At 43.6% G+C, this 14,884-nt stretch overlaps 1 protein-coding gene across 2 annotated transcripts in view; it reads left to right on the plus strand.

Moving 5' to 3' along the window:
- Window positions 1-14,130, plus strand: part of SNAP29 (synaptosome associated protein 29) — a 34,548-nt gene extending 20,418 nt beyond the window's left edge. For both annotated transcript variants that reach the window (XM_021717949.1, XM_008068811.1), the window contains exons 5-6: window positions 1,243-1,341; window positions 13,832-14,130. In XM_021717949.1, coding sequence (XP_021573624.1) covers window positions 1,243-1,341; window positions 13,832-13,989 — 257 coding nt within the window. In that variant the 3' untranslated portion in view covers window positions 13,990-14,130. The remainder of the gene's footprint in view (window positions 1-1,242; window positions 1,342-13,831) is intronic.
- Window positions 14,131-14,884: the final 754 nt, after the last annotated feature.

Here is a 14,884-nt window from a genome sequence, read left to right on the forward strand (position 1 = left end):
TTCCGGCTACTTGGAAGGCTGAAGCGGAAGGATCGCTGGAGCCCAGCAGGTCGAGGCGGCCACCGCACTCCAGTCTGGGTGACAGAGTGAGACTCCAACTCAAAAAAAAAAAAAGCAAGACTCACAGGAGTGTTAACTGAAATGCAGAAGGCCCGGGAAAACTCACCTCATCATACCCTGAAGAAGTGATATAGGACCCTGCACCCAAAAGATACAATTTTAAGAAATTAAAGGAAGTTTTCATTTGTGTAGTATATATTAGCTTAAGAGATTTTTTAAAAATCAACACTGTATGTGTAGAATGGCTTCAGTAGATTGGTGCTGAAGGAAATATACTTAGTTTAGAAAGAGGTGTTTACCGAAAAGAGGTAAACTGGTATGATAGGACTTTTCTGTGTGCATTTAGAAACTGAAGTTTACCAGGCGTGGTGACTCACCTCGTAGTGGAGATGAGAGAATTGCCTGAGCAATGCTGTGAACACTGGGTATGAGACTAGCCTGGGTGACTTGGCGAGACCTCATCTCTACAATAAATCAAAAAATTAGCTGGGCATGATGGTGTGTGCCTATAGTTCCAGCTACTTGGAAGGCTGACGCAGAATCACCTGAGCCCAACAAGTCGAGGCTGTGGTGGCTGTTGAGAGTGCCACTGTGCTCCAGCCTAGGCAACAGAGTGAGACTCCAACTAAAAAAAAAAAAGAAAAGAAAAGAAACTAAAGTTTAAGGAACACTTCTTGAGACAAATGTATATTATTTAATATTTCTTTTTTGCTTGTGAAAAGAATGCATGGAAATAAATTTCAGAAAGGAATAAAGATCACCCATAATCCCATTTCCATAAATAACAATTTTGATTTTTAGACCTTGTCCACTGTATAGTTTTGCATTGTTGGCTTCCACTGCCATATTGTCACATGCGTGAACCTCTGTCTCTGTCCAGAGCTTGTATACCAGAGTCTGAGCAGATGAACCATAGGCTGAGGTCTTTGATCTCCCAAGCTCTGTGTGAGAGGCAAGAGCATTAACCTGCCCCATGGAAGCATCTGTCCCTCTGGCCTACAAGCCTACAGTGTGCTCCTGCCATGTGCATTTTATCCTTCTGATCCTCATCCCTTTGAATGGCCTTGAAACCAACCACCTTATTCTTTTTACCCATTTTCCAGATTAATATTAATTTTGTGAAGCAGCATTTCAAGGGACACCAATTAACCATTCTCCCGATGTTTCTTTCCCTGAACTCAGACTCCATCCCTGGAGGGGCTAGTTATGCTGTGAGCACTGATGCTTATCCCAAGAACCCACACCTTAGATCCTATCACCAGAAGATCGACAGCAACCTAGGTAAGATCCAGAGCCATACCAGTTTCTGTAAGTCACTGTCCTCCAGGCAGCTCAGGCCAAGCACAGCCCATGCACCAGGAGCCTCCACTTGGTTGCTCCCTCACCATATTCTACCCCACACTGAGCAGGGTCCATCTCGCCACATCACTGTCTCTGGAATCTGTCCACTTCTCTCCATTTCCTGCTCCCAGTCCAGCCAAGGCATGCCCAACTCTCATTTGTTTCATGCCAGCAACAAGGACCCAGGAATTTCTAAGCGGTCATACAGGGCAGCCTAGATGTGGCCACCCACTCTATTCTTCCCATCTGGCCACTCAAGCCCTGGTTTTCTTCCCTATGAAACAGGCTGCCTCTGAGGATTGGTGGGAGAGTTATCTGAGCCAGAATGCACCTGGCCTGGTGAGAGTTTGTGCTTATGTTGCAATCAGCATATTGGCCACATAGCCACCAGGGTGATCTTTCAAAATGTGTCAGGTGGTGTGTTATTCTGAAACTCTCTTGTAGCTGCCCTGCAGCCTTAAACACACTCCAGTTCCTGGCCCCTCCCTCCTCCCCTCCTCCCCTTAAAACTTTGCCAGCTCACAGTGCTTCTGACATGAGTCCTTTCCTGCCTCATCGTCTCCATCTACTTGGAGGGTCCTTCCTTTCCACTCTCTCCAAACTGGCTCCTTTTCATGTATGAGTCTTGCATGAATGTGGCCTCTTCTCATAATCTCTTGGTGCTGTTGTTTCTACAGTACTCGCCCCAGCCTTTTGTAATCATGTATCTGCTGGTTTATCCACTGTCTTCCTGACCAGACTATAAATTCCAGGACAGCATGGGAATGTTTCTATTTTGTCACCATCTTATACTTGGGGTCCAGCAGGCAAGCACTTAGTGATTATCTTTGGAAAGGAGAAGTCAGTTATTTGAAGTTCAAGTAGGAGTTGTCCTGTGGGCAATCTCCATGAGTTTATTCTAGGCAGTACCTCAGACTTGCTGCTTCCTCTTACTTCTACTTCGTGAACAGGAATCTCCCTCACAGCTATCTGGGTCACTCTGTCAGCCTCCCAGCCCCTATTAGGAGCTGGCAAACCTCCTAACACCACTCTATAGGTATCTAGTTGGAGACAAAGCTTTCTAAAACCTGCAAAGATGCATACTGGGTGTCAATGCACAGGCTTGCTCACAGGAGGGGACACACTGGTGGGCCCCTTGCTCCATTTGCTCAGGACAGTGCCCATTCTGGCAGCCCTGAGCCAGTAGCACAGATGACATGTTAGGCAAATGGGTACTCTTTCTTTCTGATAACATTTACCCTTTGTTTCTGCATATGTAGATTCATTGTAGAAAATTATAAGAGTTCGATAAGTAACATGAGGAAACAAATACCAGTAATCCTACAATCCAGCAGCAACTACTGATTTGGTATAATTCCTTCTGTATTTCATGTATGTATGTACAAAAGTTACATACAACATTAAATATACTTGGGATCATTCAGTTATATATTTGTTTGTATCCTGCTTTTCATGTATATCTTGAACACTTACCTAACCTACAAAATGTCTTTGAAAATTTTAAGTTTTATACTCTTGCTCTTATACATTTAGGTTTAAATGTACTGTTTGCTACCATAAATAATTATTTGGCCATTACTGTGTAGAAATCTTTGGCCACATTCTGGACCTCAGTTACTAGAAATAGAAATACAGAGTCGGTAAATATAACCTTTTAGGCATTAAAAGAAAGCTTCACAAATAAGACACTGATTTTAGAGACTAGACATAAGGAAGAGCAAATACATAAAAAGAATTGTATTTCCACCACCAACAGCTCACCATATTTCCCCTGAGTGTGAATGTTAACACTTTAGACCTGCATAGCCAATGCCCCCAGCCCACCAGCAGGGACAAGGGCCCACCTGGGCACTCTCACACCCACAAACTTCTGCCCAACCACTTCCTGCCCTCTGCCCTCAGTGCCCAGAAAAGCCCCCCAGACAGTCACTTCCTGTTCTGTGCCCTGGACTCTGCCCTCTGGAGCCAAAGACTTCTTTGAGGCAGAAGTTGTGCCTGCTCAGATCTAACCACTCCAGAGAAACCCAGAGAGGCGCAAAAGCCCTTTGTCCTTCACAGAGAGAAAGGGAGTGGCTGGGACTGGTGCCTGCTGGCAGGAGTTGAGAGGAGACTAAGGAAGGATACTCAATTCAAGGAGTGAAGCAGGAAGAAGGACTGGATACTGCCCATTTCTAGAGGCAGAGAATGTGTGGTTGGCACTGAGGACCTGCAGCCAGTCAGGTTCCTACCAAAGGCAGTGTACAGTAGGAGGAAAACCAGGGTGGAAGGTGGGCAACTCGTTCAGAGCTTCAGAGTACAGCCCTCCAGCCCTGCTGACACAAGCCACGTGGCTATCCTTGGGGATGCCTATGCTCTCACTCTTTCCTTCCTCAACCCACCCCTCATTTCAAGGACTCACACAAGCCCCCTGGACTCCAGCACCCATTCCTGGTGGCTTTACTTTATCATACTTTTTTTTTAAATCTCAGATAAGCTGTTTGCTTATCTTTTGCTGTTCCAGCTGCCAATCAGCTTCCTGAGGCCTGGGTCAACCTCACAGGTTTTGCTCTCCTTGGAACACAAGGTCATACATGGGTTTCAATAAACTCAAGAAGCAGAGTTAAAGATGATTTTTTTAAAACTGATTTTGCTTAGAATTATGATGCCAGTGCAAAGTATTTGTATATCTTGACCATTTTATGCTTAATGTTTTATATTTCATTTAGCAAGTACCACATCTTCTTTCCCACTCTGGCTCTTTCCTGGCTGCTATTCTTAGTAAAAAAGGCAAAAACTCTGGGCATACTCCCCACCCCCAGTCTGCATACACACACATACAAAGTCACAAACCTGGAGAAGAATCTTTACCATTTACCCTGGCAGAATCAATTAAGTCAAGCTGTTCCCAAATAAACTATTCCAGCTTCTTCCCTCACAGTCAATTGAAGATGAGAGGCAGAAACTGGGAGAAAAGGGAGTTTATTTCTGCATCCAAGTTACAGATAGATAGGTCAGCATCATTACCCAAAACCCCCTCAAAGGCAGTACCATTTACTCAGTTTATATTCCATTACATAACCCCTCACCCACCCCCAAGGCTAAATTAATAAGGGCATTACTCAAGATCTCCCAATCCTCCTTCACTCGCCCCCAAGACTATGTATTTTAAGGTGGGGAATGAGAAATTACAACAATTAAAAGATGCTACCTTGGTACATGTAGTAGATAAACAACTTCAAATCAAACATGAGCAATGTATGAAACCCCCATTCCTGGAGCCTTGGCCTATAACATTCCCCATTGTCAGTTTTACCCATGATTTCTATCATGGGGCTGCTGACCGTTTCTGTTTGAACATCTTAATGACCTCTTCTCTGTTTTCTTGTATCATGTGCAGTTTTGGCTATAAGCTCAGGGGCTTTAATCATACAAGATACACAGCATTTAAACAATATATAAAACAATAATTCACATATTAAAACAGTTATTCCTATACCAGAAAAGATGCTTCTTAAGCCAGAGGAAATCCACAAAAACAAATTAGAAAATCAATCCAGAGTTCCATCAAAGACTCCATCTAAAAACAGTTTGATTGTCCAGGGTCTGCTTTAACAAAGTGGCAGCCGGGCTTAGTGGCTCAGCCTGTAATCCCATGCTTTGGGAGGCTGAGGTGAGTGAATTGCCTGAGCCCGCGGGTTCGAGACCCGCCTGGGCAACTTGGCGAGACCTCATCTCTACAATAAATCAAAAAATTAGCTGGGCGTGGTAGCGCGCACCTGTAGTTCCAGCTACTCGGAAGGCTGAGGTGGAAGGATCGCCGGAACCCAGCACGTCGAGGCTGCGGTGGCTGGGAGCGTGCCACTGCACTCCAGTCTGGGTGACAGAGTAAGACTCCAACTCAAAAACAAAAAACAAAAAAACCCCCCAAAAAACAAAGTGACTTGCTGTCTAATTTTCTCAATGCTGGTTTCCACTTGTATGGACAAGTTAACAAGTTAACAAGTTACAAGTTAGCAAGTTAATATAGGAACAACGAGAAGCCATTCTATTGTTTAAAACCTTAGCCACAGAATCTAAAGAAATTTGCAAATTCTTAAAGATTTTGCAGTTTTATTAGCAATAATTATAAGTGTTTTAGATAAATTTTGTAGCACATGCTGGTGGGCCACATCTTCCTACCATGGTAACAAGGAATAAACAATAAAATGCTATCCATCTGGGATTCTTCCCAGGAGATCTCTGCATTATTGAGTGAGCAATTTCAGGGTACTAGTCCAATGTACAGTTTCTGAAGTGTTATGGATAGATGCTGGAGTGACTATCAGAGCAACTAAACACTGTTCCTGATCCTCTTTGTTCCACAGATAGTTTAGAGCCCACAGAATGCCATCCCTCCCCCCCCCCCACACGTTTTTTAAAAGATGGCTTTCTGGTTCTTGAGCCAATGATCTGGAGGGTGCTCTTCAGCATCCAGACAGGGTAGGAGCCATTCACCAAAGATCCTGCAGTTTCTTCAGTTTTTCCTTCTTTGTCAGCTGCATGATGTTATGCCAGAAACAGGTTGGAAAACAAACTTTAGTATATAGGGTAAAAGGGTAATAAAACCCTTTCTGGTGAGTCTTTATCAGGCAGTGACTTTCCAAGCCTTTTAGTTATGAATTTGGGTAAGAGAAAAAGGTCATATTTAGTCCTCAGTTCCCTCACTGACCAAATATCATTACTTAGAATGCATGTGTGGGCCAATAAAGAACAGAAAGTCCCATGTCACTAGGAAGGCTCATTCCTATGGCCATCTATTCCATTTGCCTGATGAGGTGCCACAGAGCTAGGAGGCACATTCCTAGAGAACTGTCCATTTTGTGACAATAGTTGCCACATCAGTGATGTGGAGGGACATGGTTTGACCTGATTTTATAGCCAATTGTTTAAGGGTGAGAGGGAGTTGGGCCTAGAATTCAGTCTGAATGAAAACATCCTGGATCAGGTCTATATTATAAGCTATCATGATCCAGGCCCATGATTTTGTCCTTTTCCTGTATCTGGCATAGCATTTATAAGAGACGTGTACAATTCTGAATTAATTTCATCTTTCAAAACTTAGCCCTTATAATCTCACACGCCCACCTCTTTCATGATAGTCCCTGGGCCAAGAAAAACTGAGTAACTTCAATTTCTGGCCCTGTGTCTCAAGGACAGTTCATATGATTGTCACTCTCTCCTGTGCCTAAAGATGAGGACCTGACTGGTGTTATTTAGCAAGGGTTACTGCCTTTTTCAGTCTCAGGAGCCAAAGCCCTGTAATTAATAGTATAAAGATTAGTTAATAGAACACTTATTAAAAATGTAAGAACATTTTACTAAAATAGGATCACAGATTACTATAAAATATAAGTTATTCATTTAACCAAAGTGATAGACTTTAAAAGTAATACCAAAAGTTTAAAAACTTTAATCCATTTAAAGCTCAGTTTTCCTAAAAAAATCAAATGCCTTATAAAGGTAACATAGGAAGTGTTCAAACATTTTCCTTATCTGCATAACAGGCCTTATCTGCACAATAGGCCTGACCCCCCTGCAGGCCGGAATGGGGATTTACCAGTACAAGCCCACCCTTTTAGTTCATATTTGACATAATAATTGCTGTAAAAGTCTATCATGCTCCCTATCAAAGAGAAATACTCAAGCCCACCCCTAAGCTCATCAAAGGTAGGGAGATGGTAATCTCTCAGGAATGGATACCTATAGCCTGCTATTCAGTGTAATAATAAAAAATTGCTTTTCTAGATCCTCAAGATAAAACATTTCAGCATCAGGCCACAACTACAGTTAGAACTGGGTGGAGAACAAAAAGTTACAGGATCCGACAAAAAGTTGAAGGAGAGAGCCACTATCTAGATGACCTTCTCAAGGGACAAAATAGCTGAAAGCAGTAAGATGTAATAAAAATTGAACTTCTGCCGGGCGCAGTAGCTCATACCAGCACTTTGGGAGGCTGAGGTGAGAGGATTGCCTGAGATCACGGGTTTGAGACCAGCCTGGGCAATTTGGTGAGACCTCATTGCTACAATAAATCCAAAAATTAGCTGAGTGTGGTGGCACATGCCTGTAGTTCAAGCTACTTGGAAGGCTGAGGCAGAAGGATCACCTGAGTTCAGCAGGTCAAGGCTGCATTGGCCGTGAGCATGCCACTGCACTCCAGCCTGGGTAACAGAGTGAGACCCTGACTCTAAATAAATAGATAAAGTTGAACTTGTGAAACACAAGTCTGAAAAGTTTCCAAAAGAAACAGGCTATAAAATCAAAAACGAAAACCTCTTGCAATCTTATCAAGAGCAAATTAACACCCCAAGAAAACCTCATCCCAACATAGGGGAACAAAATTCAGAAAGACTATTGCAAACAATTTCCTTTCAATTACAACCAGCTTAATCACGTACAAGAATTCCCTTCACAAATTCCCCTTCTTTTTTATTATTTTTATTTTATTTATTTCTTTATTTATTTTGAGTTGGAGTCTCACTCTGTCACCCAGACTGGAGTGCAGTGGCCGCTCCCAGCCACCACAGCCTCGACCTGCTGGTCTCCGGTGATCCTTCCGCCTCAGCCTTCCAAGTAGGTGGAACTACAGGTGCGTGATACCACACCCGCCTAATTTTTTTGATTTATTGTAGAGATGATGTCTCGCCAAGTTGCCCAGGCGGGTCTTGAATCCGCGGGCTCAGGCAATCCACTCACTTCAGCCTCCCAAAGTGCAAGATTACAGGCTGAGCCACCGAGACCAGCTACAAATTCCCCTTCTTAACAACTTCCATAGACCATCTACAACATGCTTGGACTTTCTGTTCTGCCCCACACTTCCCTCTTTCTTAAATGTCCAGTCATTTTACTTTAGGGCAAAAATTCACCATATAAAATCCTTTCTCATATAGAATTGTTCTTTCTTTATAAACTCTCTTTCCAAAGTATACCTTTACACCAGTAACTTTCTTCTCATCTCTCTCTCCTGTTTACTGGTTCCTTTCTATGTTCTTTCCTAAATTACTTTTCTAAATCCATAATCTGAACTAACCTTTAAATAACCTTCAAATAGACCAAATTATTATTATGTTTTAAATAGGAGTAACCTTAAAATTTTGGTTAAAACCGAGGAAGCAAGAAATTCTGAACTGTGTCAGATATTAGCATTTTACAAATGAGAACTATAACACAATTTTAGAAATGTTTCCTCATATCACAACCCTTTCTTAACTAAAAGTGATCTAGACATTTAATGAGCTTCAAAATAATTTTAAGATTTCAAATCACATGAAGCTGGGCTCGGTGGCTCAGCCTGTAATCCCGCGCTTTGGGAGGCTGAGGTGAGTGGATTGCCTGAGCCCGCAGGTTCGAGACCCGCCTGGGCAGCGAGATCTTATCTTTACAATAAATCAAAAAATCAGCCGGGCGTGGTAGCACATGCCTGTAATTCCGGCTACTTGGAAGGCTGAGGCGGAAGGATCGCCGGAGCCGAGCAGGTCGAGGCTGTGGTGGCTGGGAGCGGCCCACTGCACTCCAGTCTGGGCGACAGAGTGAGACTCCAACTCAAACAAACAAAAAAAAATCACATGAAAATCTTACTCATCTCATTGGAACCAGGATCCCGTGTGGAGAGCCCCTTGTCCCAAAACACAGGGCACGGCTGGAAAGGTGACCACCCCCTCGTCCCATCACACACTGCATGTTCATCTGGAACCTGGTGCTAAACCATTCATAGATGACCTGCTTCTGGGTTAGGGTTATGTATGTACCTTTACACCAGTAGAGCAGCTCCCTCACTGTGACCTACTGAAAGTCAGCCCTCGACACTAGGGTTTGTAAAAAAAAAAAAAAAGAAAGAAAAAGAAAAAAATCTTACTAATATTTATCTCATCTATATTTACTCAGTTTACTCATTTTTAGCAGTTTGCTTAATTACTTTTGAAATCTGAGATTTTAAACAAAGCTGGTCCTCATTTTAAGGTTTTTTTCCTGTTAACCATTTTTATAGCCTGTGAATATCAGGTGTTTACCTAAATAAGGACCTTAAAGTAAAATACATGGGTATTTTGCTAATAACTCAGAAGACTCAGCAATTTGCATTGAATTAACAATCTTAAATCAATCTTGCTTGTCAAAAATCATACACACCAAGATCATTAAGGTCATGTGAGCTTGGAAAGCATTTAGATCTATTTAATTTATGAGTACTCATTTATTTATAAACCAAGTTGGTAGCATGCTAGGCACAACACACAACATGTACATACATGTAAACACATTTAAACTTACATACATGTATATAAACAAAAAGCCAATAGCTTTTTTCCTTGAAAATTCTAGCCATGAAATAGCAACAAACTCATAATTTTATAAAGGATAGCTAAATCCACATTATACCTCTGACAAAATTGGAACCTGTCTCCATGGCTAAATTCTGTTTGCTGCAACAGGTAATCTAATAAGGGCTGTGGACAAAAATTTGGGTAAAGCAGTTTCTATGGCAGTTGTATTTTTATTTATTTATTTACTTGTGTATGTATGTATGTATTGAGTTGGGATCTCACTGTGTCACCCAGGCTGGAGTGCATTGGCATGCTCATGGCCACGGTTTGATTTTTAAAACCTCTAGCTGGGCATGGTGGCTCATGCCTATAACTCCAGCACTTTGGGAAGCAGAGGTGAGAGGATTGCCTGAGCTCAGGAGATCAAGACTTGGGCAACATGGCAAGAACTTGTCTCTACGATAAATCAGAAAAATTAGCTGGGTATGGTGGCACATACCTGTAGTTCCAGCAAGTTGGGAGGCTATCACTGAAGGATCATCTGAGCCCAGCAGGTCAAGGCAGTGGTAACCATGATCATGCCACTACACTCCAGCCTGGGTGACAGAGTAAGACCCCAACTCAAAAAAATAAATAAAACAAAATCTCTTTTACCTCTTTTTCTTTTGTCATAGGTAGGTACCTACATGGCTCATAATCAGACAGTATCTGTCCCAAAGGACTGTCAAATGGAATAGACTTATTTTCCACATTAAAACAAAACAAAAGACAAAGAGCAAACAAGTACAAACAGCGAAACCAAAGTATATTCCAAAAGTGTAAACGAGCTACAACCACTTTCCCCAACACCTGCAAATGACTATATTTTTGTTTTTGTTTTTTTTTCAGTCGGAATCTCACTCTGTTGCCCAGGCTGGAGTGCAGTAGCACACTCACAGCCACCACAACCTCGACCTGTTAGACTCAGGCAATCTTTCCACCTCAGCCTTCTAAGTAGCTGGAACTACAGACATGTGCCACTATGCCCAGTTAATTTTTAAGATTTATTGTAGAGACAAGGTCTTGCCAAGTTGCCCAGGCTGGTCTTAAACCCCTGGACTCAGGCAATCCTCTTGCCTCAGTCTTCTACAGTGCAGGGATTACAGGCGTGAGCCACCATGCCCAGCTCAAACAGCTATTAACAGCCCAAATGAGAAGAGGTTAAATTCCTGACTTAGGATCCTACCCATGAGTGCATAAACAAATACAAACAACAAAACCAAAGGATACCCCCAAAGTGCAAACAAGTTAAAACCACCTTCTCTGGTGTCTGACAATGGCTATCACAGGCCCAAACAAGAAGGGGTTAAACTCCCAGCTCAAGATCCAGTAAGTGGTATTGCCTTTGAGTGCATTTTTGCATAATGATGCCAACCTGTCTCCCTGAAACCTGGTTGCAGAAATAAACTCTGTTTTCACCCAGTTTCTGCTTCTTGTCTTCGATTGACCCCAAGGAAAGCAGCTGGAAGAGTTTTCCTGGGAACAAAATTTGGCAACTCTGGTGGAGCTTTACTGCTTACAGATGGCTAGTTTTGGTAGAGCTGTCCCACAGAGACTCCATGTGACTGCTAGAGCCCTTTTTGCTCCAGGGACTCTCTAGGGTATGTCCCTGTCAACAGTCAATCCTGGCCAATGTCTTTCTGAAACTGACTCGGAGAAAGCAGAGGTTGGGAGAGGACACACTCATGGGTAAGTCAGACTAGATTGTAAGCCAGCAGTTTAACCTCTTCTCCTTTGGGCTTTTTTTTTTTTTTTTTTTTAAGTTGGAGTCTCACTCTGTCACCCAGGCTGGAGTGGAGTGCAGTGGCATACTCATGGCAACTGCAACTTTGACCTGCTGGGCTCAGACAGTCTTTCTGCCTCAGCCTTCCAAGTAGCTGGAACTGGCATGTGTCACCATGCTCGGCTTATTTTTTGAGATGAGGTCTCACCAAGTTGCCTGGGTTGGTCTCAAACCCCTGAGATCAGGCAATCCTCTCACCTCGGCCTCCCAAAGTGCTGGGATTACAGGCTTGAGCCATGATGCCCGGCCTCCTTTGGGCTTTTAATAGTCATTTCCAGGTGCCAGAGAAGGTGGTTTATATTCCATTATTCCATAGCTCCTCACCTATTCTCAGGCTAAATTAACAGAGGCATGACTCAAGATTTCCTAATCCTCTTTCACCCACCCCCAAGGCTAAATTCCTTAAGTGGGGGGAACAGAAAGTTACAACTGAAAGAAGTTATCTTGGCACATTTAGAACCCCCATTCCCAGAGCCTTGACCTATAACAAAGCCTCACCTCTACAGTGGATGCAACCTCCCCACCAAAGGACAACCAGAGTCCCTCTCCCATCCTTACCCTCAGTTCTCTTCATGTCATCGTGCCAAGGAAGCCTTTCACATACTCCTGAGGCTGACCATATCCCTGTAGATATCATCACTCTTAAAAACAAATGTTAGGTTGATTTTTATAACTTTCTGAAAGATAAGGAAAGTATTACAAATACTGGAAAAACCTAAGGAGGGAAATAGAATAACTCAAGGATTCTAGCACCAGAGTGGTTCATGGCCAGGCTGTTCCCAGGCAACTTCCTCTTGAAGAGTGTTTACCTCAGCTGTGGTCTGAATCCTGGGTGGTCTAGAACACACCTAAAGAGAGGATCTGACCTCAGACCTAGTGGAATTGACCTAAATCCCATCCCCCCACCTCTTGCTGTGCTACACTTCCCCTGTATGGAAGTGAAGCTCTCACTTGTCATGTTTGGATTTGTTTTGTTTTGTTTTGTTTGAGTTAGAGTCTCACTCTGTCGCCCAGACTGGAGTGCAGTGGCCGCTCCCGGCCACCGCAGCCTCGACCTGCTGGGCTCCAGCGGTCCTGAGGCGTCAGCCTTCCAAGTAGCTGGAACTACAGGCGTGCACTACCACACCCGGCTAATTTTTTGATTTTATTGTAGAGATGAGGTCTCACCAAGTTGCCCAGGCGGGTCTCGAACCTGCGGGCTCAGGCAATCCACTCACCTCTGCCTCCCAAGGCGTGGGATTACAGACTGAGCCACCAAACCTGGCTATGTTTGGATTTGAATTGCAGCAATAGGCAAGAGCTGAGTCTTTGCCAGAGGTTCCACGTGACTGGGGCTCAGCCCAATGACCTCTCTGAAGGGACCCAGCACCCTTAGCACTTTGTTCTTGGACATAGGGACTCTGAGCTGCAGGGGTCTGTGTGCCCAACTTTCACAAAGACCACTGTCTTCTTCCTGACCACAAAGTAGGCGAAGGCAGTGGTGCCAGCCTGGTTCTGGGGAATGTGAACTGATTGTCGTATCCCAGCATATCCAAGCATAGATATGTTCATGGATTGGGAAGTAGTAGCAATGAATGGATGAATGTGGGAAATGTGAGTGTAGTTACATAAGGGTTTTCACAACATTTGGGTCCAGTGGGAACATCTGTAATTCATGTGTTCTGGCAGAGCACCCAGGAAGCAGGAAAGGGACAGTCTTCCTTCTCCTGCCACCCACATGGTGGCTAGAGGGCTACAGCCTTCTAGGGAGGGGGCCCTTAAGCTGGAGCAACCCAGTACAGGGCTCCAGTTGGACAGGGCTCCTCAAGTCTGTCTCTCAGGAGTGTTTCCAAATGGGGATCCGCTGCTCTAGATCCCTTCGTCTAGCCCTAGGGAACTGGAAATGAAAAGGAAGAAGCAGTCACTGCTGAGTTTTGTCCACTGATGTGGAGTTTTTGCTCCTAAAGATCAGGCCAGAGTCTGGCTACTAGTGACCAGCATAATTCTCCCAGGTACTTACAGTGGAGTCTAGGAAGGGAATGTGTTGTCAGGCCCTTCTGTGCTTTTCTTTCTTTGGTACTAACTGATCTTACAATATGTAAAAACCTACTAGAAGGTTCAAAGGCAGCTGAAAAAGGGTTTGTGTATGTGTGTGTGTATTTTTTTTTAAGAGACAGGGTCTTGATTTATTACCCAGGCTGCAGTGCAGTGGTACAATCATAGCTCACTGCAGCCTCGAACTCCTCCTGCCTAGACTCAAGTGATCGTCCTGCCTCAGACTCTCCAGTAGCATTTCCAGGTGCTGTGACTGTGTTTGCTCAGGCCTGCATTTCATTTCCTCCTCCCACAGATGAGCTGTCCATGGGACTGGGCCGTCTGAAGGACATAGCCCTGGGGATGCAGACAGAAATTGAGGAGCAAGACGACATTCTTGACCGACTGACAACCAAAGTAGACAAATTAGATGTCAATATAAAAAGCACAGAAAAAAATGTTCGACAACTCTAAAGATAGAAAAGGATTTTCACTCCATTGTAATAAAAAGATTCAAAGATCTTTTTTTGAATTTCCAAGAAATTCATTCATTCATTATTTTAGTATGTAATTTAATGTGTGTTTGCAAATATTATAATAGAGTGGATCATAAGAGATTTTGTTGTTATGAGGATGCGTTTTCCTAGGGCCAACACCTCTGTAAGTTCTTTGAGCAAGATGCTTAGAGTTTTAGTCTGAGCACAGTAGTCTGGCCCTGAATATATTGGAGCCTTTGATTACTACCATGTTGGAATCAGAAAGAAAAGTTGTATTTCTCACTTTAATGAGTGTATGAAAAGATATGAAGCCGGGCTCGGTGACTCAACCTATAATCCTGCGCTTTGGGAGGCTGAGGTGAGTGGATTGCCTGAGCCCACAGGTTTGAGACCCACCTGGGCAACTTGGCGAGACCTCATCTCTACAATAAATCAAAAAATTGACCGGATGTGTTAGTGCGCGCCTATAGTTCCAGCTACTTGGAAGGCTGAGGCGGAAGGATCGCCGGAGCCCAGCAGGTTGAGGCTGCGGTGGCCGGGAGCATGTGACTGCACTTCAGTCTGGGCGACAGAGTGAGACTCCAACTCAAGAAGAAAAAAAGAAAAGAAAAGCTATGGGCAGAATTTCCGTCTTGCAACCGTGAGTCTCTATTTCCCTGTTTGCTGTATTTCTCATCCATAGGCCTTACTGTGAGTCAGAGCATTAAGGGGCCATATGAGCCACTAAAGGACTTTTTAAGCCAGTTGTTTGAGGAGGGCCCTTTCCACACCTGTTAAGTTTAGGAGTCATCACACACACACACATACACACACACACACACACATACACATACACACAGAGTGCATTGTTTGTGATTCTTTCATCCTTCTGG

The sequence above is a fragment of the Carlito syrichta genome, unplaced genomic scaffold (assembly GCF_000164805.1).
Source record: "Carlito syrichta isolate Samal-C Ts95f unplaced genomic scaffold, Tarsius_syrichta-2.0.1 Scaffold311553, whole genome shotgun sequence".
In the NCBI taxonomy this organism is placed as follows: Eukaryota; Metazoa; Chordata; class Mammalia; order Primates; family Tarsiidae; genus Carlito; species Carlito syrichta.